This window comes from Haliaeetus albicilla, chromosome 1 (assembly GCF_947461875.1).
Source record: "Haliaeetus albicilla chromosome 1, bHalAlb1.1, whole genome shotgun sequence".
NCBI classification, from domain to species: Eukaryota; Metazoa; Chordata; class Aves; order Accipitriformes; family Accipitridae; genus Haliaeetus; species Haliaeetus albicilla.
Genome location: NC_091483.1, coordinates 45,037,081 through 45,063,227, shown reverse-complemented (window position 1 = coordinate 45,063,227; position 26,147 = coordinate 45,037,081). Strand labels below are relative to the sequence as shown.

General features: G+C 35.4%; 1 protein-coding gene across 1 annotated transcript in view; it reads left to right on the top strand.

Annotated features, from left to right (window-relative positions):
- Positions 1-26,147, top strand: part of GPM6A (glycoprotein M6A) — a 127,138-nt gene that overhangs the window by 98,522 nt on the left and 2,469 nt on the right. Inside the window, exons 3-6 of the mRNA XM_009929872.2 lie at positions 1,476-1,632; positions 15,323-15,476; positions 17,676-17,752; positions 19,073-19,138. Of these exons, the coding sequence (XP_009928174.1) occupies positions 1,476-1,632; positions 15,323-15,476; positions 17,676-17,752; positions 19,073-19,138 (454 nt within the window). The remainder of the gene's footprint in view (positions 1-1,475; positions 1,633-15,322; positions 15,477-17,675; positions 17,753-19,072; positions 19,139-26,147) is intronic.

Genomic DNA, 26,147 nt, shown 5'->3' with positions numbered 1-26,147 from the left:
AACTGCATTTTTATGACACTAATGTAAGCTTAAGATGCATTCAGTGAAGTTGTAGACACAGTCATACATCTGAAATATCAACTGTAAACTTGAATCTGACTGAATCTCTTGAAAACAATCCAAACTCAAAGAAATTTTAATGGGTTTTGAGCTTTGCTATTGTACATGTAAAGCATGTATTGAGAGTTATCTTTTGGGTGATGATGAAAAGTGTGATCCTAAAGAAATGTTATCATTAAATATTTCTTTTCATAACAATAAAAGTATTAATCTTTATGTCTTGAGAAACATCCAATTTGGGTAGTTGTTTGGTGCATGTCAAAATTCATCTTGCAGATCCTAATGAATGGGTCTCTGGCTTATTTTTTGTCCTATTTTCTTATGAGGTGTTGCTATCTTGACCTGGAGAATATGACTGGAACTTATTAATGTCTTAAATCTGCATATTACCATTTTCTAAAGAGTTGCACAACTTCTGCTGTGTCATATTGATAAACTGGAAGCTTGCTGTGGCTAGTTTTTTAGAGAAGTCCAAGTAGGAAACATTAAAGCCTGCCGATCCAAGGCAATGATCACTAGGAACGTTTCCAAGTTTAGACAAAACACTTAGAGCAGAGAGGTGCTGTCAAACATCTTTTCACAAACCCTGGTCATGAGAGAACGTTTAGGAGGCAGAGTCTCCTTGAGCCACTGTGGAGCTTCTACACAGTGCTGGGCAGGACAACCACACGACAACCCAGGTAATCTCCTCTGTAATAAACTGAGCATTCTAGGGCTCTGCATGTTATGCTGTAAGCCATCCTTCCATTTCTTGAGCTTTAGGTCTGTGAAATGATGTTTCTAAAGCCTCATTATAGAAGAACACCAGATGATCTGACCTTATTACTTTCATTATAACATGTTTCTGGTTTGAAGTTAGGGATCTCTCTTGAAGACTTTATTATTCTGTTTCAGACACTTTGGAGAATAAGTGGAAAAATAATAATGAAGAGAAGATAGCGCAGATTGGCATTGCAGCTTGAGAACTACTTGTACATGTAGAGAGGTTTATTGAAGATTGTGACAAAATATCTTTTCTATAACCTAAATGCTGGATACAATGTGCTACTCAGGAAATGTGTCAGATTCTTGTTTCCTTTTTCTTTTCTTTTTTTTTCTTTGCCACTTTATTTAAAGGAAAATAAAATGAAAATTAACTGACTTCTAAATTATTCTGACAAGTTGTGCTCTTACACACCTAGATCTATTTTTGCATTTTATTAAATTAAATGGCCCAGTGTTTCTTATATCAATGTTATTTTATTTGAAAGTTCACTCCTGTCCTCAGCTTCGGCTGTCATTATAGCGCATCAGCACTTAAGCTGACTTCAGTGTAGAAACTTTGAGGCTTAGTGGGTCTGATTATCTCACCCTGAAATTTCAGAGTCAGCTTTAAATATTTATGCAGATAAATAATTGTTGCTCTTCCTATACAGGATTGACATCTTCAAGTATGTGATATATGGTGTAGCAGCTGCATTCTTTGTATATGGCATTTTGCTGATGGTGGAGGGATTCTTTACAACCGGTGCCATCAAGGATCTCTATGGGGATTTTAAAATCACCACTTGCGGCAGATGTGTCAGTGCCTGGGTAAGTAGTTAAGAAAGCTTTTGTATTATGACAATTTCAACATGTTTTATATATTTGTAGTGCCTTGTGATGTTTATTTTTTGTTTTCTGTTTCTTTAATATTTTCTGATACTTCAGCTTAGTGGTTAGAAATCACAGCAAAGGAGAATAGAGTGTTAGAAATGTTCTCTGTATTGGTTAATCACTAGGAGCAATTGATTCCACCAGCTGAATGGGAAAGCTTATTCCCTTAGCAACATAAGCTGTTTGGGACAGGACTAAAAGTGTGTAATGCCTTCAGCTCTACTGGGCAAGAAATATTTTTCTTACTAATATTTTCACTGTTATTTTAGACATCTTGCCTGTTCCTCTTTGGGACAAGCTGAGACCCATCACCAGGTTTGGTTTTGTTTCTAATTGGCAAACAGTCCATTATTTACTCCTATGTTATCTCTGCTGTGGAGAGACCACTGACTTATGACACTGGAAAACCTAGATTCAAAAAATTCTGATTTCTACTGGGCCTTAAGTGGAGATTTGTCATACTAAAATTGCTGACTGCTTGAACTGGGATATTTTAAGGTCTCTGTTCAATATCAGGTAAGTAATTAACTTTTTTGGTATTTGACTCTTCTGCATCTAAGGTAAGAGGCCTGGACACTTGGTAGCTGTTGGAGTTGGATAGTTCTGCAAACACCATCAGTATCAACAAATCATATTTTCTGATGGAAAATGAATGATGAAATACAGCCAAGTAGATCTGGGTGTTAAGATGCACTTAATATTATACTATATTTATAATAAATCATATATAAAATAATAGCCAGAGGAGGGTTTCCCATTGTACCCTACTACAAATGTCAATGTTTATTAAACTGGAATACAGACTAAGAACAAATATAGGCAATAGAGAATATCTTCAAGTAACACTAAAGAGTATCAAAACTAGTATTTTGGGTATTCTGACATTTAAGGCTAAACTGAACACAGATAAACTACACATTGGAGATTGGAGAATACAGCATGTATGCCATCCCTACATAGATGTAACATGCTCCACAGCAATGCTGCTTTTTCATCCTTTTTTTCTTTTGTTCCTGCCAAATGTCATTGTATGATTTTGGCACTTCAACTTAGAATTGTTTTAAAGCCTTTAAATAAATATATAAATAAAGACTGCAAACATTTTAAAGAAAGAGCAGTCGTTGCTTAAACCAACACTGCTTTCATCTCCTGGAGAGAAATCTCTAATCTATATTCACTGAGAACCTACTAAGCTAGTTCAAATTCTGTACAGAATAGCAAATATTTCAGAACATTGTTTTTAATTTACAGCTCCCATAAATGCCTGTCCTCAGTATTGCAGCAAAGCAATGCTGCATCCTCCCAGTTTTGATGCCCTTGCAGTATAAACTGTAATGCTGTAGTACGTGTCTAGAAGAAACGAACAGTTAAGCATCTGTTCTATGGTTATTATTAATGATTCATTAAATTAATTCCTTCAGCATTTTACTTTCCTCATCAGTAATTGTAATGTTTGTGTTTTACTTTAAGAAACCTTGTGTTGATATACATTGTGCAGCTAAGGTTAAGGCTGTATATTGTTTATGATTACAGTTAAAATAAACCATCAATTATTTTGAGTTAAATGCATTGTTGTTATTATTCTTGAAGTTAGTGGAAGTTTTTTCTTTTCCCTGGAAACAAAAAAAGTCTGCAGTTTGATTGCTTGTCTTATTCTGATGATATATCAGTAAGATTGCTATAAAAATGTCTGGAGCTATTTTGGGTTATTATTCTGGCTTTTGCTTATGTGCTTTAGAGGTTTGAGACCAAGACAGAATATACAGCATTTTTGTCAATTAAAACTTGATACACTTTTTGACTAGGTTTATTTTTATTATCTCGTATTTAAAATTCTTAAGGGTGAATAACAGATTACATTTAAAAAAAAACATTTGGAATTAGAAAATACTTCAGTCTAGCAGTGATATGTTTATAATTTATTCAGTTCTTTAAATCATGCAATGATATGAAGGAATAAGTTCTAAGTAAGTACAACAAAAAGATGACTGGAGAGGTAAATCAAACCTAATCAGTATCCTTGTATGTCAAGCCCAGTTTGTTCTATTGCTATGCAAATTTGCTGTAATAATTTTTGTTATGTACAGTTGCCAAAATGAGATAATGCTATTGGAGAGGATTGGCAGATACTACATGTTGCAAGAAAGCTTCCTTGTATAAAATTTTGAGATAGCAGTTTTGTAAATATTAAAATCTAAGCTGTCAAAGAATAAACAGTTTCTTTTAGCAATATCTTAATACTAGCAGAAATGTACACACAGGATATTTGTTGTTTTGAAGAATTACTTCTCATTAATATTTTGCACAAGCATATGTATTATGTCTGACTAAACCTATTAGGAAAATGGAGGAAAAAATCAACAAAAAATTTCAAGGAGGAGAAGCTTGTTTTAACTTTGTATGGACAAGCTATATTTCTCACTGGAAATCTGAAAAGTAACATCCTTTTTTTCTTTTTTATCAAAATGTTCTTTGAAAAGCAGGCTTCTAAGAGCTCTGAAAACCAACATCTACAGAAACTTTTCATGTGCCCGTCCTGACCTCCCTCCTTCCCTGTAACTGGCTCACTTTCTAGCTTTACATGGGCAAAAGGAATCTTTTTTGCCTGAAGTAATGGAAAAAGAAATAGCTCAACCTAACCTTTCCAGTGCTTGTATAGTTGATTAATCAGCCTACATGAGCATTCAGACGCTTAGCATCCAAGTCATGCCAGTGCTGCTGTGGAGTGTACCCTCTCAGATCTGAGAGAGGGCTTGTGAAAGTGACAGCGAGGAGTCTCATTGGCAGCGTTTTCAGAATTAATTTTCTGGGAAAAGTAAAACAAAAGCTATATAACAATGCCAGTCACATTCAAGGAGGGATGGATGTGGTTTTTGTCTTCATTTTTCAATGCCTGAACATGCTTTTAGAGAATTAAATAAACAGTTATATATAATGGTGCTGCAGCATGATTAGTGAAGAATGGGAGACAGGCCTGAAGCCAACTGTGACACCATATATTTGTGATTTAATACCCTTCCTATTTATATTCAGCTAGCTTGATCATGGAAAGCCTCATTTATACCTTGTTTTAGAACGTCTGCTTACAGAGTCAACAAAAAATTGAAGAAACAAACACAAATGAGGCTTTTTTCCTCATTTTATGCTATGAAATGGGAAAGCAGTTCTTTTTATTTCATCAGAAAACTTTGGATAAAGATTTCATCCTGGCAGTTGTATTTCTATTTCTTTGTATCTTACCTTTTACAAGAGACATGTTAAGGCTCTAGAGAAACATGTTTTATATTCCCAGGTGCACTGACTAATATATCTTCTGTATCTTTAGTATTTAGGAATCTTTTATTTTAGGGAGCAAAAGGGATTTTTCTGCCTTAGAAAATTATTTTGGCTACCTGAATACCTATGTGCTATTTGACCCATGCTTCCTGCGTGCTTAAACTAAAACTTGAACCTTCCAAAATATTTCCAGATTTTATTTTGCAAGAAAAACCAGGGAAGTTTCACAAATGTTTTGAAAAACCATCTGTAAAGGATGAACTTGTCACTTCATCTTGCCCTTACCAGACCAGTTATTCTAGAGGCAGTGAAACTGCATCATATTGACATTTGATTCTTTGTGTAACAGGAGTTCACTGCAGGCTCAGCTGGCTTTCCCACCCAGAACAGATGCATCATTTATGAATGCTAGAAATGAAGCTCTCATTTCTGAAAATCAGATACCATATCTGGATATTCTGGTGGCAAAATGCTGAGCTGACAGACAGAGAGGCCTTCCTTCTGATTGAATACTGCTGTATCGGAGGAATGCAGAATACTCCATGCCACTGCTTCTTCATTTATGAGAAGTAAAGGACCTTCTCTCCAACACAGCAGATGTACTTATGGGTCTAGAATTCGTTAATCCAATCTTAAATAAGGAAAGCCTCTAACAAATCTCTTGTCCCTATACATGTTAAGTAGTGAAAGCCATAAGTAGTTTCAGACACTGACATGGGAAATGGGGAAGGTGACATTCATATGGTGGTCTGACCTTTCAGACTGCGTAGTTAAAAACCAGAATCATGAATTATCACCACAAATGACCCAGAAGCTGATGGAGAAGTTAATTTCAGAGGGATTACATTGTGACACAGATGTATCCCACCTAACTAGGAATGTCACTAAGATTGCCAAGAGAAGGGCCTATGCTCCTTCAGTAGTTAGAGGAGAGAGAGGGTTAGAGACTTCCTCAAATGAGCTGAATTTTTCTGCAAGTGACTGTCTTATTTTCTGCAAAGAGAATAACCCTCAAGTCTTTTAAGTTAAGTCCTTTATATTAAGCACTTCAGTCAACTGTCTAAATTTAGTAGGATGCACCCTGCTTGGCCCCTTTAATTGGAGTTTAGGTGAATAACATTTGTGATCTAAACACTGCTGGAGTTAAGTAAATAAAATAAGTTTCTGGAAGTCATCTTATCTCTGGATACTAAACCAGTGTTTGAATTTTTTGAGAGGATTGGGTTCCTTGTAATCTTCTGTGCTTGTTCTTGAAATAGGAAGGACAAGCCCTAGCAATACTTCAGAACTCAGCTGAGTGGTTAAGAGAATCTCTTCTCTTTATGCCATTACCCTCCCAACTACATTGTTAATATACACACAGTTTCTTGAAGTGAAAGAAGAATGCAAGTTGTTTTGGTTTTTTTTATTTTTTATACTTCTAGAAATCTTTTGCAGTGAGCTCAGAAATTATTTTGTTACATATTTCTAGATGCTGACTGTACTTTTGGTCTGTCTTATTTCTTTAATCTTTCCAGGTTGTTTTGTTTTTCTTTATTTTATACTTCCAGATTTTCTCACTCAGGGATGTCACACTTAAGAAAGTCATTCTTTTGACTGATCATTCCTCTTCTCGCATAACTTACCATGTGTTTTATACGCAGCCCTTTTGTTGACTGCAGTGTTCATTGCTTCCTTTAATAGAGGAGTGTACCAAACATTATAATATGCCTTGCCAGTAGCTTCTCAGCTTTTCTTGGTCTTGCTGCTCACTGACAGAATTTTTATTATTGGTGATAAACTGGACAAAATGTTTTTGCTTCAGATTGTGCTGTAAGTGTGTCTTTCACATTGACGACAGATTTTTTCCTTGGCATGTAAGCTCGGTTAATAAGTAGGTTTTTTAATGAAACTATTTTCTGAAAATGTGCTGTCATAAGTTTCCAAAGTGTGCTTGACTGTGGTAGCTGTTACACTTTCTCCATGGACTTTACCTTTCTATTATGAACCATCATAAATTGTTCAAGATGATAGCTTTATTTTCCCCTAGGTTCAGATAATCCTTCTCAGTTTTAACTTGAATGCTCATCAGATGATCACCATTTTCCCTGAACCTTGTTCTCACCTGGCTGCCTTATTCTTTTTCACTGCATCTAGACATCTTACTCTTTTTATAGTTGTTTAAGCCTGTGAATGTCAGTGACATTATCATAAATTCACAATTTTATGGTCAAAGATGTGTCCTTTACCAACTCCCAATGCTTTCTAGCCTGCTTGTTTTTCAGTTCTCCCACTTAAAGTTACTATCCCCCAAACCCACAGAAACCATATACAGCTTTTTGTTCTTCTTATAAACTGCATCTTCCTATTGATGTCTTATATCTTCATAGTTACCATTGTAAATGTTTTTTGGTATTACTTGCCCAGGACAAAGGAGGGAAACTTGTAAATTTATCCCTTCACTGCTCGTATCCTTTTATTTGCATATGATGATTAGCATTCAAGTTAAGCTGGTCAGATTTAGCAAACCAGAGTATCAATGCTTCTTTTAGCTGAAGAGCTTTAACATTTAAGGTCACATTTTTAGAATCCCCTGGCTGTTTAGAAGCCATGTTATTGACCTTCACTCCTTGGCAAGACAGCAAATGAGAAAGGAAAGTCCCTACCCCTTGATTCTCTCATAGGCTTTTCAAGCCCCATTAAGAAGAAATCAGGAAAGAACACATGTTCTTGTTTTTGATAGCCAAGCATTCATTTTGATTGACACATCTGTTTAGAGAAGTTATAAGAGTATTATTTCTGCTTTCTAGTTTAAGCTTCACTGTCTTGTTCCCGAGTATAGACCATACAAACTTCCTGAACAAAAATTGTGCTCTTGGCAATGCGAAAAATGTAAACAATCTGTATAGTGCAGTCTTTTCCCAGATGGGTGCTATCTTTTTCTGTGTATAGAAAAATTGTCATCACTAAAAACCATTAGAGTATGGATCAGGATTTTATAAATAGGTTATCAGCAATTTGGAGGCAAAATACCTGGAAAATTTACTACTGGAACCTGTCTACATTGGCAGGGAGTGGGTCATGATGGAACTGATTGTTTTTCATATTTTATGTCTTTGAATTGAATAGTTACATGGCATGAACACAGTCTGAAGAACCCATGAAGCAGCAGTATTTAATGAAGATAGCTACTCAATTTTTTAAAAAAGTAGTTTTAAAACCAGATTATTTGTCTGTAATCATGTTTAAATACAAACCCAATAGCTTAGCTATATTCCCTGAGAGTACCTCAAAGTGTTAGAAACACCACCAAAAAGAAAAACAAAAGGAAAGGAAAAACTTTGAGAATGTGAAAATATAAGCATATACATTTTGAGAAAAAGTAATTCCTGTCTGGAAGATTGTAAAATTAAATAGGAAATTCTGCTGCTCTTAAATGGCAGATAATATCCAATGCTCTCTGTAGGACTTCAGAAGCCTGTTGGACTACAAAAATTGTCTTGCCTGAAGGACATATAAAATAATTAATGCTAACAACTTTAAGCAGCACAGTGCTACAAAACCATACACATCCTAAAGAAGATTCAGAAATTAAAAAAAAAAAATTAGTATAATTGGTTTATAAGGAAGTACCAAAAAGATAAATTATAAAATCTTCAGGCAGAACCTAGTCTTGCATCAATGCAAAGCCATCTTCTTCAAATGGAGTATGTTCTGATACTGGATTTGGTTACAAAGCAGTTTCTAAAAATGAATCAATTTGTTAGAGGATCTCCTTTTTGTGTTTCTGATGCAGCTGTGGAAATCTCCTCCCCCACTGCTACCAGTAAATCAATTCAGAGTAAATCAGAAAGTAAACCAGCTTTTTGTAGGTATCTAAATAGTTACAAAGCAATTGACATCATGCGTAGAATATTTCAACCTTGAAATACACATTTAAAGGAAATTTTAGAAAAATGTGTGTGTGGATGAAAAGCAGAAAGTAACAGTGAGAACTGTTTTTATTTTTTCAAAATCAGTTTTTCATCCATCTAAAATGTCTGTAGAAGAAAATGTTTAAAAAACCCCAAACAAAACAGTTCCATAAAACGGATGCTTCAAAATTTAAAATTTCAGGGATTTAATAATTTTCTGGTAATAGTTTTTAACAATCTAAGGAATATCACATTAGCTGGTATTTAGTATATGGATGAATTGCAATTAGGCAAACCTGAGAAGTCTGTCCCACTATGAAGAGACATTTGGACCAATATTGGCTTTTTTTTTTTTTCCTCTTGAAGCAGTTGACTTGAATGCAAGCCAAGAAGAATCAACCATGTGACAGTAATAGCATAGCATGAAATGTATCCATGTTTCAACAAGACTCTTGGAGCCGTGCCTGGCAATATAATATGTCAGAGAGAGAGATAGGATGAACATGTTTTGCAGAGGCAATAATACATGTCCAACAAGTGATTGTTAGCAATGAGAGTGATATTTTAGACCAAGTGGAAAAGGCTTTGTAAGTGTATATTTTCTGTGATTTATAGTGCATTTAGTGGTAATATCAGAATATCAGTCTCTTTCTTCCAGCAGCATTATATGTAAAATGAGATAAGTTGAAATACTTTTGCTTCATCTTTTACTTCTGTTCAGGATTGAGGCATGAATGTAGGAGATGCTCGTTAGCATAGAAACGAGAACATTAGAGGAGGGCATTTGGTTGTGAGCTACTTAACAGTCCTTCATAAACATATTTAGATTTCATACTATGTGTAAGAAGAGGGTGTATGGATACAAAGAGAGGTTGGCCAGGGTGGCAAAGGATGGTCTGTAACATATTAAGCATTGATATATCAATGACTTTAAAGACATCTGTGTAATTTTTCAATTTCTGATTTATTTAGATTTAAACAATTGGCAACTGCAATTAATAATTTAAAAGGAATATGTAAATGTGTTTATGCAGAATGTGCGCAGGATAAGGAGATGGTAGCATTAACTCAGAGGAATTTCTCCTAGGAAAAATGGACAAGACTGAGGCAGAAGGCCCGAAAGCCAAAGGTCATTTATTAAATTAAAGCTGGGCAAAGTGCTAAAGCTAAAATAAGTTTTATTAGTATTGAAGTCTAATCTATAGACGATTGAAAGTGAATGTGACATTAGAGAGACAGGGCAGTTGAGGAAGAAATTGAAAAGATCTTCCTGTTCATGTTTCTGACTTGCCATCAAATGACACACAGGTCCTTGTTCTGATGTGTGATTGGGAAACTGCCCCCAGAACCAGGACTACACAATGCACTGCAGAGGTCAGGTGCCTCTCAGTATTCCAGTTAGAGACAGCCAGGCTAACCCTGGGCTCATCTTCAGGTGATGTCCTGCCCTGACAGGGTTTCATAGTGAATCGTAATAGTGAATTATGAATGCAATAGTGAATCCTGCCTTTTGGCAGGATGGAGGTATGTGGTCTCTGTAGATGCAGTTTTGATCTCTGGCAAAAACTGTCAAAGAGAGTTTTTGAGACTGTGAAGAAGTTTGGAAGGAACCTCTTCGATCGTGAAGCTGAAAGTAAATAATGAAGTTTTGTGTGTGTGTCACAGAATAATAAATCTAAATGAGATATAAACACAGCAAGGTGTATGTCTTTTATAACTCTTTGAGTTGAGAGCTCATGTCAGGGAGTTCATATAAAATAAGTATATGAGTAAATTGAGAGGAAGTATAAATGTAAGTGCTGAATGGTTTGGAACAAAGATAAAATTACGTGGCAACATGAGGTTTCTGGAGTTAAGTTTTATTCAGGCACTTCTGAATTTGTTGCTATTTTTCTAGATATATATTTTTTTTTTTTTAGTAAGCAGCAGTGGCCTCATACAATAAAATGGCTGGGGTTTACTTTGTTTCCATTTCAATCCATCTCTCTGTAGTAACAGTACCTTTCAGATATGATTTCACTGCCTCTGTCCCTAGGGTCACTGAAGCAATCATACAATGTTTCTTCAGGGGTAATAAAATATTTATAACAAAACTAAAACAAGAACAGTGTTTGAGATTCAATGAAAGTGCTTTCATGGGACAAGTACCCATAAATTTTAAAAAGAAAGCAGTACCTGTGATCTTGATCTTATTAAAATAGATAGGATTTGGGTAATGTTTTCAGTGGAAACAGGATTTCAGCCAGCTGTGACCACTATGAAAGCTGTTGTGCTGTATACGTACCATGTCAGAACATGCTCTGAAATCTCTACGTCCTGACATTGATCTGTGCAACAGATTTTATAAAAAAATCTTTCCAGAAGGGTTGATGGTTTGCTTACTTTGATGATTTGTGATTCAGGAAAGCCATTACTGGCAATGAAAAGCTTATAAAATCTGGCGAGAGAGTTTTACCAGCCATGGTGTTGGTACAAGAAATTAACTGCTACAAAGGTTAAAGATTTGTTTTGTTCAAATAATTATTTCCTTTAGCTATTCTTTCCTACAGTGAACTGAGTATTGATTAGTGAACTTTTATCTTCATGATTTGGTAGATGAATTTCACTATCACTTCCAGTTTGGTTTGGATTTATGTGTTTGACTTCTTACAGTGAAAATTGAACTGATCAGAGAAAGTAATTTTCACTACCAACGCAATACATAGCATACTAAAGAACGAACTGTGATACCTCTTTAAGATGCTGTACTGCTAGTTCATAAATCTTTGGCTTGTCACGTAGCAGAATGGTACTTCAAAGGAGAAAGATCCCTTTGAATCTCAGGAGACTGAGTTCTGAATTTAATTCCTGGAGTGAATAGGCTCCTTAAGCATTTCTTGTAAGGTCTCTAGAGCAAAGAGGGAAGATTGTAATAGCAGATAAAATTATCTAAAAAAATACTTTAGTCCTTCACCTGTGGTTTAAAAAAAATAATTCACAATTTCATTCCGTTATAACAAGAATTTATAAGCTAACACCTCCTATTGCTAGAAACTAAAAACTTGTTGTGCAAGGTTAACCTTTTGCTTTTTACTGCCCCTACAGCAGAAAGTATATTAATGCCCAGATCACTTTTTTGTGATTTGCTTCACTGATACCAGTGATAGCAGCTTCCAGGGATAACTCATAACTACCAAGTGATTTAACATTAAGTTTTGCATTTTAGTTATTTTTACATGAAACAAGTGAATTTTCTCTATTCCACCCCCCCCTCTTCTTGGTGTTATAACATGAATTTGGGCATATAATTGGCCACTGGCTCTTCAGTCAAAAGTGACTGAAAGAGGAAAAATAAAGTTCTTCCTTTTCTAAAATATGTTTTTAAAATGAAATCGGCATTTGATTCACTTTTTCTGAGATATTCAATGAAACAGATTCATGTTTTTAAAAGAGAATCCCATCCATAAACAAGCAGTCAATTCTCTCTAAGAAAGCAGCTCTTGTGACTCCCAGCAGCTATCATCTGACAGGTTTCTCCTGCTGTTATTCTATGCCTAAGGCAGATTTTTTTAGAGCCTAATAAGCTCTGTTTTTAACCCTCTTGCTATACCAATGCTTTGTATTATCTTAGTACAGAGTTTTAAGCAAGCTTCTTAAGCAAACAAGGCTACAGAGAGTTTCATCCCTACTACATATCAGAAAAATAAAAAGATATTAAATAGGAATTGTAATGCTCACAGTAAGGCTGATCTTTTTCCTCCATTTGGTGGTAATCACAGAATAGGAAGATTCCTGAATCTGTGTGGAGCCCAGTCTTAAAAACAGTTACGACAGTTCAATAATATAACTAATATAAAAGATTTAGTTCTCCATTAAATCATTATGCATGTACTACACTGAGAGATGTACTAAATTTATTAAATATTTAGTTCAGAAATTCTAGAAAAATGTTCAAAAATAAGGCCTCAGACTTACCTGTTTTTGGCAAACTCATGGAATATAAGCTAGGAGGCTCATTTTACTTTTAAAATACTTCTAGAATATACTAAACTGAGAATTTAAAGGCTGTTCTGAGAACACACAGAGAGCCTGCTTTCTTATTTCTTGCTCCTGCTTTAGAAAATTTGAGTACAACTCTTTAGCTTGATAGTAAATTAAGATCAGACATAGCATTTTAGTTGGGAATTCATAGCCCTGAAGTGAATCCACATTTCCAAGTAATTTTCCAAGTAATTATTTGTAAATGAGTGCCTGGGGTTGAACCAGATGTTGTCTCATTAGCTTTAACACTGTAATATGGAGAGAAAAAAAAGGAAAACAATAAAGGAACAATCATGAAAAAATAAATGGAGTGTGTACAGAACAGTATTTACTTGTATTGACTATTTTCTCTGCAATAGGTGGCATAGAATTTCCATTATATAAAGCAACTGATGCACAGATAAGTCTACTGTAACATTCAAGGTTGTATATTTATTATAGACTTTGCTATCACTTTCTCTATTTTTTCAGTTGGTTTTCTAGTAAGTGTGGGTTTGGGAAAATTTGGAAAGGAAGACAGCCATTCGCTGCATGAATACATTTTCAAAAATCTTTAAACATAAATTAGATACATCAATTTCCCCTTTAAACTAGTTTGGTGTTAAGGGAAAAGTTAAAATGGTTCATAACTTACAAACCGGCAGGAAAAGCTGAAGTGTTGAGTACTAAATAAAGAAAAGGATAGAAAGCAGATACCCAAATTATTAAGCAGAAAACTTTGATTCCTTTTTCCACTTTATCTTTTACTTTCCTGCATCCTTCTGGTAATTTTTTTTAGTGCTATAAATTCTCCAGCTTTTCAAACTACTGCTGAAAGTCTTATCTACCTAGGGACAATCAGGAAAATTAATCTGAATTGAATTTTAAACTGGATTAATTAAACTACATTAAATCCCTATGTAAATACACTTTCTCAGAATTAAAATGGCTTTTATTTAATATTCTTTGGAAGTGAATTAAAGTAAATCAAATTAAGGTCTCTTTAATATTGCTTAAGAATGTCCATCCCATAACTTCAAAGTAATAAAACTAGCTCACCTAAATTCAACCCTTTTGTTGTTTTGGATTGCTCTTCCTGATGAGGTCCACATGGACAAGACACCCCTCTAACAATTTTTACTACCATTTACAACCCTTTTGAGTCTGACCTTATTTGATTTCCATAACTAAAATCTGTATTTATATTAGGCTTTTTTTCCTTTATCACATGATGTGAAAGATCTTACATTAAAAAAGAACTAGAAAATGTCTTCCGTTTTCTCCTTATTTATTCTTTAAGGTTTAATTTTAAGCAGATTGTGGACCAGCTTATTCAGCTTTCAAAAATAGCTTTTATTTCTTATTCTCAGAGTCAATGTTCTTCTGTGGTAAGCAGCTAGAAAAATGTTAGTGTGCTGATTTTTTTTTGTTTCAGTAATGTGTTTAGATTCATCAGCATTTCTGAAGCCATCAAATCTTGGGGCTATTTGGATTCAACATTTAGAGGCTGACTTATCTTCCACATTTAACCATGTAGCATCTTCATATCCTTTGCATAGCATAAAATGAAAAGGTAATTTGTTATTGATGAATGTGTCTGCTAGTTGTCTCAGGTTAGCAGCAGAGTAGTAATGTAGCATGCCTACGTGGTTGCAGAAGCTGGGTGTGCCAGCATAACTACTAGCCCTAAGGGCAAGTAGAGTTCAATGCCTCCTACAATCAGCTTGCTATACTCTTGAGGCTCATGGATAAAAAAAGAAAATGTGTAGCCTTTGGAGCACATATGTTGCAAAGCATGTAATTTAATGCATTCCTTATTAACAGAGGTAAGCACCCTAGTTTGTTCTGAATGACTAATTCCCTTGTATGTAACCCCAAGTATGTCTAAATACAGTAACAAAATGGCAAATATATTGTCTCATTGGTTCAATGCAAAATGGATTTGCCAGTGAGATTCTGTGGCAGCCATTGATAATGACTCATTTTTGTTAAGGCCCAGATTTTAAAAGCAAAAGCAAGCAAAGCCTATAGTATTTAATTCTAATTTTTTACATCATGATTGGTAGTGGAAAAAACAACCATGTGGCCTTTTGCCTTAACTATGGAGTAATGGTGATGGGAGAGAGGGAGAGACAGGCTTCACAAAACACGCAGCTGTCTGTACTTCAGATGTGGTGCTTTGCATCAATCACAGGCCCAAGAGTGACAGGAATGTGGAGTAAGCTTGCACTTCTGGAAGCATAACTGCTTGTTCTTCAGAAACATGTTAGTGCTCTGTCACTCACTTTGACCAGATCACGAATTGATTACCAGACCAAAACTGTAGTTTAAATAAGGACAGAAACAGACAAAACCAGTCAGAAACGCATTTGTTACTTCTCTGTGGTTCCTTTTTTGCAAAGGAGTATCAGTTAAGTTCTGACTTACCACTGGTTTTGTTTTTCCCTCTTTTACTGCAGTTTATTATGCTGACATACATCTTTATGTTGGCCTGGCTTGGCGTTACAGCTTTCACTTCTCTGCCTGTTTACATGTACTTCAATCTGTGGACCATTTGCCGAAATGCCACCGTAGTGGATGGAGCTAATCTCTGCTTGGATCTTCGCCAGTATGGTATGTGAATGAAAAGCACTAAATATAAAGCAAAATGTCACAAAAGAAAGCATCACTTTGCTTTGCTTCCGTGTATCTGAAGTGAACTGTTTCACTTCAGATTTGTTTCTGAAAACAATTCCAGAATTGTTTCTTAAACAATTGTTACGTATCTCTTTCTATCCTTTTACCCTCTAGTCAAGGCAGTATATTAGAGATGCACTGCATTTCCAGGCCTGACAAAATTGAATCAACATTGTCCATCTTCCCAGAGTACTGAGAATTTGGCTCGGAGCTTCTGTTTAGCTGCTTCTTTTGGAATAGCTGGAACTTGTCTAAAATGCTTAATTAGTCCTTTATCTGGAGAATTGACTCTTTAAGCTTGTGGTAGGACACTAATTTGGAGATGTGAGATCCTAGGTTATCATCTGTCTCTGCAGAGGTGAATTGGGACAGGACAAGATTCATTGCTTGCAAAAATTTTGATGGCAGTACAAATGGTAACACTCTAAGAGGCTGGTGGACAGAGAGAGCAAGGCTAAAGCCTGAACTGTGGAGGTTAGAATAAAGTGGGGATATACACATACATGTGTTTTGAGGGGATGGGAAACTTGGACAAAAGGTGGTTTGGAATCTTAAAAAGTTTGAGAATTCTTGCTTTGGTGATGATAATTCAATTCCTTTCTGCCACAAGACTGATTTGAATCTAGATATCCTGGCCTTAATGGTTTCTCAGCCCACAGAGCTTTGGGTAATCATACTCTTGTCAGGCAGTTCCTTAAGTCTTTCTTTTGTTGCCTTGGCCTAATATAAAATAGCAGTATATTTTTAATTGTGATTTTGAGATATAAAAAATGCTGTATTGCTTAGGAATGAAACGGTTGGTTCATATTAAACATTTGACTTAACCTGAAACAAAATATTTCACATTATTGTTTTCATGAGGGGGGAAAAAAACCCACCTTTTTTTAGTTTATGGATTCACAACCCCCCCGCCCCAGCATGACGAGTGAGTTGAGAAAGCAATTATCTGTACAGATTTCATCAAGAGTATTAATTCTTTTTCTATGACCTTTTATTTTGCTAATATTAATGCCTATTTTTTGTTATTAATTCTATTTAAAATGTGCATAGAACACTAACATATAAAATGTGTATTCTGTGAATGTACCTGTTTCCTGTAAATTCAGCGTAAAACCCACTGATTACTAATAGGAAAGAACAGTGCCATTTTTCATGATAACTGAGTTACAGCAGTTTTCTTCAAGCTAGTCTTTGATTTAGTATCTTGACATTAGCTAAAGGAAACAATGTAGCAGGTTCTAGTTATTCTTGCTGATAGAGAAACTATTATTACAATGAAGTATACATTTGAGTAATGCTTTTGTGTAACTTGTAAAAGAAGCTTTGTACCAGATCAACATGTCTGAAAACAACGTACAGCACATTTCTCCACATGAGGGTAGGGAATGTTTGTGAACAACATGATAAAAGTATATACTGTTTGCAAATAATTTTTCTTGTGTTTTGATTGCTCAAAATCTGGAATGAAGGTATTTTCAAAAATGGCTGAAAAATTATTACCTGCATGTTTCCTACTAGGGCTTTTACTAAACAGATGATGTGTTAGTTTTGTGATGGCTGAAATGATCATAGAATCGTGGAATGGTTTGGATTGGAAAGGACTTTAAAGATCATCTAGTTCCAACCGCTCTACCATGGGCAGGGCCACCTTCCACTAGACCAGGTTGCTCAAAGCCCCATCCAACCTGGCCTTGAACACTTCCAGGGATGGGGCATCCACAACTTCTCTGGGCAACCTGTTCCAGTGCCTCACCACTCTCACAGTAAAGAATTTCTTCCTTATATCTAATCTAAATCTACCCTCTTCCAGTTTAAAGCCACTACCCCTTGTCCCATTACTACATGCCTTTGCAAAAAGTCACTCCCCATCTTATAGACCCCCTGTAGGTACTGGAAGGCTGCTATAAGGTCTCCCCAGAGCCTTCTCTTCTCCAGGCTGAACAACTCCAACTCTCAGCCTCTCCTCATATGGGAGGTGCTCCAGCCCCTTGATCATCAACAAAAACCTGATTTTCCTGTTAAAAACAGTTCTGCAAAGCAGCCAAGAATGTGTATTTCTTAGCTCTTCTGGCTCATATGAAGTAATATGCTATGTACTAGGAATACTAAATGCTGTGAATATCTATTCTGCTCCAGGTATTGTAACTATTGGAGAGGAAAAGAAGGTTTGCACCACTTCAGAAAGTTTCATCAAGATGTGTGACTCTAATGAGGTGAATAAATGTGATAATATTTTTGGCAAATCCGTAATATATGTTATAGTTGGAAGTAAATGATGTGTGTTTTCTTCTTACTCTTTATGTTCTAATTCTAGCTATGGTGATGAAATAAAATCCCAGTGGAAAATACAGTCAGGAAGTACCTTTCCTAGTCTTTTACTGCATACCAAATTTAGTCAGTGCAATTTCTCCAGCCATTTGTTTTCTAAATACACTTGTATTTTATTTTTTCAAGAATTCCATTGTCATATATTTTTAGTGAGATGTTTTTGAAAGCTAATGCATCTGGTGTGCAATGAGTAGGTCTATATAATGAATCACTGTTTGAAGATCGTATGATTACTGTTGTGACAGGAGAGTAAAGACTTCAAATGGATTTGACCAAATCTTGCAGTGTGTTAGGATAATAATTGCTAGTACATTTTTCTTTGTAGTTTTTCCCTTAGGCAAAGGCCACCTATTTCAGTGCAGCTGAGGCTTCTGATTTGGTTTTTAAACAATCAGGGATGAAGACAGGATGAACAAATTTACATCTATCTAACAAGAAAAGAGGCTAAAATTTTGATCCCTCTGAAGTCAGACGGTGCTTTGCTAAATGTGTCACTGGGTCTTCCTATGTTTGAATAAATCCTTTTAGAGTGAAGGTACACAATCTGCCTTCATACCAAAACCATCTAAGAAACTGCAACCCTTGCTGTGCAGTCAACACTCAGTGGCTGCTGTGTAAACCAGATCACTGAAATTAAAAACAAATGTAATCATTTGGTTTGGGGTGGGTTGAGGAAGGTGGTTAACTTGGATTATTTAAGTAACCTGGTTTATATTATATCACTATGAACAAATTTTATTGGCAAATTTGGGAGGGAAGTAAATCAATATATGAGGATGGAAAGCTACAGCTAATGAAAGGAAACGGGGTTTTCTTAGGCTGTCTCTGCCACTAGAGAAATGACCACAAACAATTGTAGATCTGGTAAAGTAGTATTGCAACTAAAAAAAAAAAAAAAAGAAAAAAAAGAAAAAAAGCGCTGGATAGTTTATTTTTAAATAATTTGCTTTGTTAATATTTTATGATTTAAATACAATGTTTTTAAATAGAAGTATGCTTCATCCCTGATATGAGTATTGTAACAAAACCAGCACAAGCACAATGTCACATAGTGATGTCAGTCTTTTGGAAAAAGTATTAGTAATTACTTTTGTAGAAGGGTGGCACCAGGGATGTAATTATTTGCTCTATGTTATTCTGACTTTTCATTCAGTTTCTGTTTAGTGTACCACCATGAAAGTCCTTTTCTTTGTCCCCCTTTGCAGCTAAACATGACATTCCACTTGTTCATTGTGGCACTTGCTGGAGCTGGAGCAGCAGTCATTGCTATGGTAAGCTACCCAACACTCTGTACTTCCATCATCATCTGAATCGCTAATGCCTTCTGGTTTTTACTTAGTATCAGTTATTCAATTTCCATACTATCACTCAATGCTGTTACTGAAATATAGTTCTGTAATTCAATACTCTCTCTTATCTTTTTTTAAAATATATTGATGGATTCCATTTGAAGTAGAATATAATTATGTTTTTGAATAAAAAAACCCACCTTTAAGTACATGCTAAGAATTTTTACTATTCTCTTGCTGTGTTCAGCCAAGTGTCTGAACTCACGTGCCTGTCTCGTGATCATAGTAATATACTTTTATGATCTATGCCTTTCTGGGTATTTACAAGCTTGCTATGCTGCTGTTTTAGGAGCAGACTCTTTTTGTCAGTTCTGTGCGTATATGTGAATGTGTCAGTTTTTCTGTCAGGACTGATTTTTGCTTTTTTTTTATAATGAAGTTTACTTTGAATTTGATGACATTTTGCCAATGAGAATGTTCCACTGAGAAAAAAGTGTATGAGCTAGTGCCCTGCTCTTCTGTCTTTTGACTGCTGTGTCTGCTTAAACATAAATATATTTTTAGAATAGGCATTCTGTATCAGTGTAGGTTTGTATAATACACACTGGAATGGGAAATGAAAAATGACTGTTACTTGGCACTGATGTATTCCATAAGAAAAGTGTTAGTGATTACTATTACTACTGTTACTAGTAATTTTTCATTGAATCCTGGGGCCATAAATTTTTTGTTCTCCTTAGAATTACATTTATAAAAAAGGACAATCAGAGAATATTCAATGAAGCTAGTATTCCTGTGGCATTAGTGATTATTTCTTTATTGTTCTTCTCTGCCATTTTTTCAGTATTACATGACACCCTGCCAGCAAAGCAGAGACAGCTAAATGAAAAAAATATATTTTCAATGTAACTTTTGCTTCAAAACCACAAATAACAATACTAGAATATAATTTATATTAATAATTAAATTGATTTTCCAAACAGACTTTTCTACTTCTAGCTGAAAAAATGGTGAGCAAATAGTAATTATTATAATACATATATTAGTATTAGGAAAGTATATCCAAGAGACCATTAGTTCTCCAGTGCATTATTGTTTTGAAGTATATTCAGTAGTAATTATCAAATGCTAATTTGTCCAGATAACAATTCTGCATTTCAAAGAAGAGTTTTGAATCAGAATAGCCACCAAAAGATTTTCAGTGGAAACAAACACATCTTCAGTGGAAGCAAATTAAGTAGGTACATTGAGCCACGTAGTTTAAATACATGATACTTTCAATGAAGTTTAAAAAAAACCACTTCAAAGCTCACAGTACCATATCAAAGATGCCATAGATGTGTTACACCAAGCACTAGTCCACTAGGAATTCACTTTGATGGCTCACATTTATTCAGATATTTTTGAAGGGTTACCCATACCCAAGTATGCTTTTTATTGAATGCTGTGACTGCACAGTGCAGGCATAACAACGCTGTTTCAACAGAAATATAAGTTAAGGATCTAAGTGCTAGTAAATTGTGTAGCATCCAAATGCTGGTAAATGTGTGTTTTATGAAATGTTTGCAACTGTGTTGTATGTATTTCAATTTTGTAATTAAATTGTTTTTAACCTACCATTGTGATCTGTTAGGTACCTGGTAAAGACTAGCACATTCCACTCTTTGATGGTGGTAATTTCTAAAACTGGCATACCAAAGCACATTTATAGGTTGTGCAGTGTGCTTCACATTGACACAGTAGCCCAAAGACTGGGACAGGACATGAGAGAAAGTTTAGAATTTTGTGGTTGGACATGCAGATATTAACAGGTTCTTTCTTTAAGGGAAGTTTGCTTTCCCAAGGAGGAAGTAATTTAGGGGAGGGAAAATGAATTTTGGGTCCTAAATGTCTCATATAGGAAGAAGAAAACATCTTTTTTTCCCCACATCCTATGCTCAAATTAGTAGAAAGTGGTAAGCTATCAGCAACAGGCTAGGGTGAGGAACAAAATCTGCAGAAGCCATTTAAGGCATTGGAGAACCAATGCCCTTCCCTATACGTGCTGTTGCAAGAATAACCACAAACATGATTTAATGCAGTTAGTCTTTGTATATATCCACAACAATAGCAGATCTCCGTGTTTCTGAGATTTAACAAGACTTCTTAACAGAAAAATGAGATTAAAATACCAGTTCTTTACAAAAGAGAAAGCTTATGAATTTATTGCACTTTTAAAACATTTCTTGCAGGCAGTTACTTTAAACTAGAATAGTCCATCTGACTAAAGTAGTAAGTATTTTGTATTTACTACCAGCCATTAATAGTAATGCATCATCAATGAGACTGCCGAATAACTGAATTGGTAAAATCTGCTCTTTTAAATCACATTTTAAGTCATGACATTGATATACTCCAGTATATCCTCGCTTCTGGATTTGTGGACATTGGCAAGTGCCAGATTATTTAATATGTGCAGATTTCTTTAACTCTTTTAATGTCAATATTTGTCATTAAATTCACCAAAGAAATCAGCTTGTTCATAAATATTAAGCCCAGCTGTCACTGGGATAGTTTTCATGAAACTGTATTTTAAAAATATGTAGTAATTTATTGCAAAAAACACAAAAAAATTGTTAATACTTGCAAAGCCATTTGGTCACAAGACACAATTTTCCCATATCTACTACTTTAATCTCTCTCTTGGTCTCAGATTTGTATATGAATATTAGCATTTTTTTACAATTCACTAGCTGCTTCTTTAGTCTCCAAAGGACAATGCTGGTTTGGGGTTCAAAAAGAGAATTGGCCTACGCGTTAGGACTGATGTATACAAAAACTCATATTTTTTTACAGTATATATTAGGGAAAGCTTTATTTTGCAGAGAAGGAAAAAGTCAAATTGTTCATTTTGAAAATTTATGATTCTTAGACTTGAGCCCAAGATGAAAAAAACCTGATAGAATTACTTACATTATAGATGGTTTTTGTGAGTCTTGAGCACAGAAAAAATAGCCGTGATTTTGAATCATAATTAATTTGGACTATGTATGATTCTGAGCATTACTGTTCTTTCTTATGTCTGAATGGATAATAAATAGATACAGAAATGATCACTGAAGTAATACATATTAGTTTTACTGTTGTCAGTGTTGTGTCAGATAGCAACAGAAGACATGAAGTTGTTTAAATGTAAACTCATCGTGCCTGTGATGTTCCCAAAACCACTATAGCAAAACTGAATTACGAGAGACACAGTTTCCCTTCTCAAAAGTTACAATGTGAGCAGTACTCTTCTGCCTGAACTTCTGCAGAAGTTATGTCCTGTAAGGTGGAGATGCAATCACTTCTCTTGAAACAAGAACAAGGGAAATGTATAAGTGGTCTAGTCCCTCTCCCCCATTATGACTGTGCTCTTCTGCAGGATATTAGATGCATGTAAGGGGAGGAAAAAAAGTTGCTTAGACTTCTGCCCTGATGAGATAATGATGTGTCCCAAAAGGAAAGGAAAACCAAACCCAAACCAAACCCTTTCCTAGCTTAGATGCAATTCTACAGTTTTGAAAGTTTGAAGCATACCTTCACCTTATGAAGAAATCTAAGCAGGGATGTTTCATAGGTGTGGAAAGACCCTTCACTGTCTTGCATATGTCTGTAATTGAAACATCCAGAGGCAGGCTGTGGAAGCTGCCCTGCTTCAATTTGAATAAGCCTTGACAGGGCCCCACTGGCTTCAGGCTATTCAGGTCAAGGAAGTGTGAAATGCAATTAGACAGCCACTTAGAGATGACCTCCTTAGTGTGCCAATGTTATCTAGGAACTTGATGTTAAACAAAAAAACAAAGGTGGTGGGACTGTTAAATGTATATATCAATATATAACATGGATATATATTTGAGATTATACTCATTATATAAGCTAAAGTAGTTGTTTCCAAGAAAGTCATCCTACTTATAGTGAATGTGAACTTCAAGAGTTTTCAACAGTTATTCCAGAAGTTTGCTTCTGTAACTTTTTAAGTAAGGGATGGGCAAAGAATGGATGTTTAATGAAGGTCAGACTGTGGCCAATATACCTTCAGAAGAGTTTGTCTATTTTTTTAGTAGAAGAAAAATGCCAAGTGAAACTGCAAGACATTAGGTTTAAATTTGTCTCTTACTGGGTCGTTACCAAATATTTTGTGAGGATAAATGTGCCTGCATGGTCCCATTTTCGTCATGTATTCTTCTGTTGCAAGGTTTTCTGCCAGATGTGTTTTAAAAGGTCAGGAAGACGTGAGTAGACTGCTCAGATACCCCTACTTCTAGGATTCTCATGTCTACAATCTGTTTGAGGATCAGATTGTATTTTTTAATTGAAATCTTACTCTCAAAGGACCAGCACTGGTGTTTTCATTGGATGCAAATTGTAATTGCCTGAGATGACAGAATTATTAGGATTACCAGCCCGTTTCTTTTTATTTTTCTCAAGAGTTTTACTGTGGAGGAAATTTAAGGCATTTCATTCAGTGGAATGGGGATTTGGCATTAGTGTCTTTCATTTGATCTAGAAATGCCTGATCCAGAGACTACTCATGGTGAAAGCTTTTGGAATAGCTGAGTTAGATACAACGTGTTTCTTTTTCCTGTGTGCTAAATCATGACCAGAACGTGTCCCCAGAGTAACGCAGTACATGCTGCCATCTCCAGCACTTGCACTGTCATCATGGGTTGTGCTGCAAGTGTTGTACTGTAGATAATAAGAAACTCCTAAAGATACGTCAAAATACTACTATCTGTAGTATTCTTCCTAGAGGACAGATTCTCTGAAGACTTCTTCCTATTTTATGGCTCCTCAACTCAGTCTGTATTCCTCAGATAGGGATTAACTGGGTGAAATCTTGCCATAAACCACAAGGGCAAAAACGACACCAAAAATATTTGGTCCTTTGAAGGGTTTCAGAATGCTTTCCTTGATCTTAATTATCCAGATTAAGAAATGTACATTAGCCTGAACTAATCAGCAACAGTTGCCACCAAACATTTGTGGAAAAAGCAAACATTGGCATTTCCAAAAAGGAAAGAACATACTAAATTGGTTCTGTTCATTTGGTATGAATCTAAGATACTCATATATATACAACAGTCCAATATGAACAGGAGAATTTGCATAATCTCAGGGTGTTTTTATGTTTACTTTATTCGATTTTCCGGTAATTGAGTCCTAGTTTAGTTTCTTGATTTCTTAGGGAGGGGTGGAATTTTTCTGATTTCAGGAAATTATCTGTGGCCTCTGGGGCATTTGATTAACAGAAGTTTAAGAGATGCTTTCATCAGAAAGTATCTGAAGGCCTGCTAGGGGAGCAATAAATGTTCAGAGAGTCCTAGAATAAACCAGTTGAATACCGCTACTGAACATTTTTATTTTCTGGCTGAATACAGAGCCAACAGAGCACATCCTATGGTGAGAGGGAGACAAGTTTTGAGAAGGTCAGAGGCTCCTTGCAAGTAGATCCAGCAGACTGAAGGTAGGACATTTGAGGTCCACCTTCAAAAGGAAAGCTTTCAAAGTCTGCAAATGTCCTGAAAGGCCCAGGCTTGAGAAGGTGAAATGGACTGGAGAGCAGTTCATTGCTGTAACAGGCAGCCGAAGTAGCCTTTGCACTGTAGATGGTCACAAGCATGAAGACTAAGCAAACTAACTCCAAAAGGGACTGAAGGCAGATAGCATGTGACTGCCTGCCCCTGAAGGAGGAGTTTTGAATAAAGTATTTGCGGCAGCAGTTCTTTGGAGGCCTTAGCTTCATTCCTTGTATGGGCGTTATGTTAAAATTTATCAGTTGTTTGACCATTCATTGCCACCATTCAGAAGACTGGACATCTACCGGCTGTTAAACTCAGTCACTGGCAGCCATACCATGTGATTTTTACAAACTACTAAGCTCCATCTCAAAGGCAATTAGGGTGTTTTACATCCTCTATTTATAATGGAAAATAATTGCAGAACATAATTTTTCTACTGGTAAGATACCTTTCACTGACTTTCAGATTAAATTTATTCAAAGCCATGTGAAAAACATTTGTTCATGTGACAATATTGCCAGTATCCTTTGGTGTTTAATCCTCAGATGTATTCATAGGCATTCTGTTCTCCCCATTTGCTAACATAAATAAACCAAGCTCTTTGAGAGTCTATCATCATATCTCATCCAGTGATTTGTGTTGGCTGCAAGTGAGTCAGGTCCAATCTCCCATACTCACCAATAAGTTGTATAATAATCACAGGCTGCAGCTTTTCCCCCCCCCTTCTTTTCAGATAATTTTTAATTTTGTTTTTGGATGGAATGCTTGGAAAGGTCTTAATTTTGTTTTCTTAAAAAATTAAATAAATGTATTTTTACACATTCAAAAATTTACATGGAACATGAACTTTGTTTCTGCTCCATTCAAGATGTATACAGAAGTTGTCTTCTAAAAACATACAAATCACTTTTTAAATTTTCTATACATTTCAAAGAATTACGTAAATATATTGTGGTATAACTAATATAACAGTGAAATAAAATTACTAAATTAAATGGTGACAGGTGCGTGCCCTTTTAAGACCTCAAGTTTATTTGTAAGTAAATTTTGTCACATTTTGCCTAGCTGAACATATTTTTCAATTTTTGTCAAATTTTTTGTAAATTAGCTGATTTTGACTAATTAGCTAGAATTGTAGATGAGAGAAAGATATCATGGCTAAATGGAAAGCTAATGCTAACTTTAACAAGAAAGAAAAAGCAAATCTTTCTGTAATTGTATTAGATATGTAATCGTAAGACTACGGATGTGTCTATGGCATATTTCTAGCTTAAGCAACTGCTTTAACAAACAGTGATTCAATGGGGAAAAGTCTGCAAGAAGTAACCAGAAGACATTTTTCCATGTAGTTTTGCAGGCTGGCTAAAATAGTAAAGCAGGCATGATTTGTTGATTTTTCAGTTCTTTTAATTTTTTTTGTAACCATTGCTACCAACTCCTAGTCACTGTAA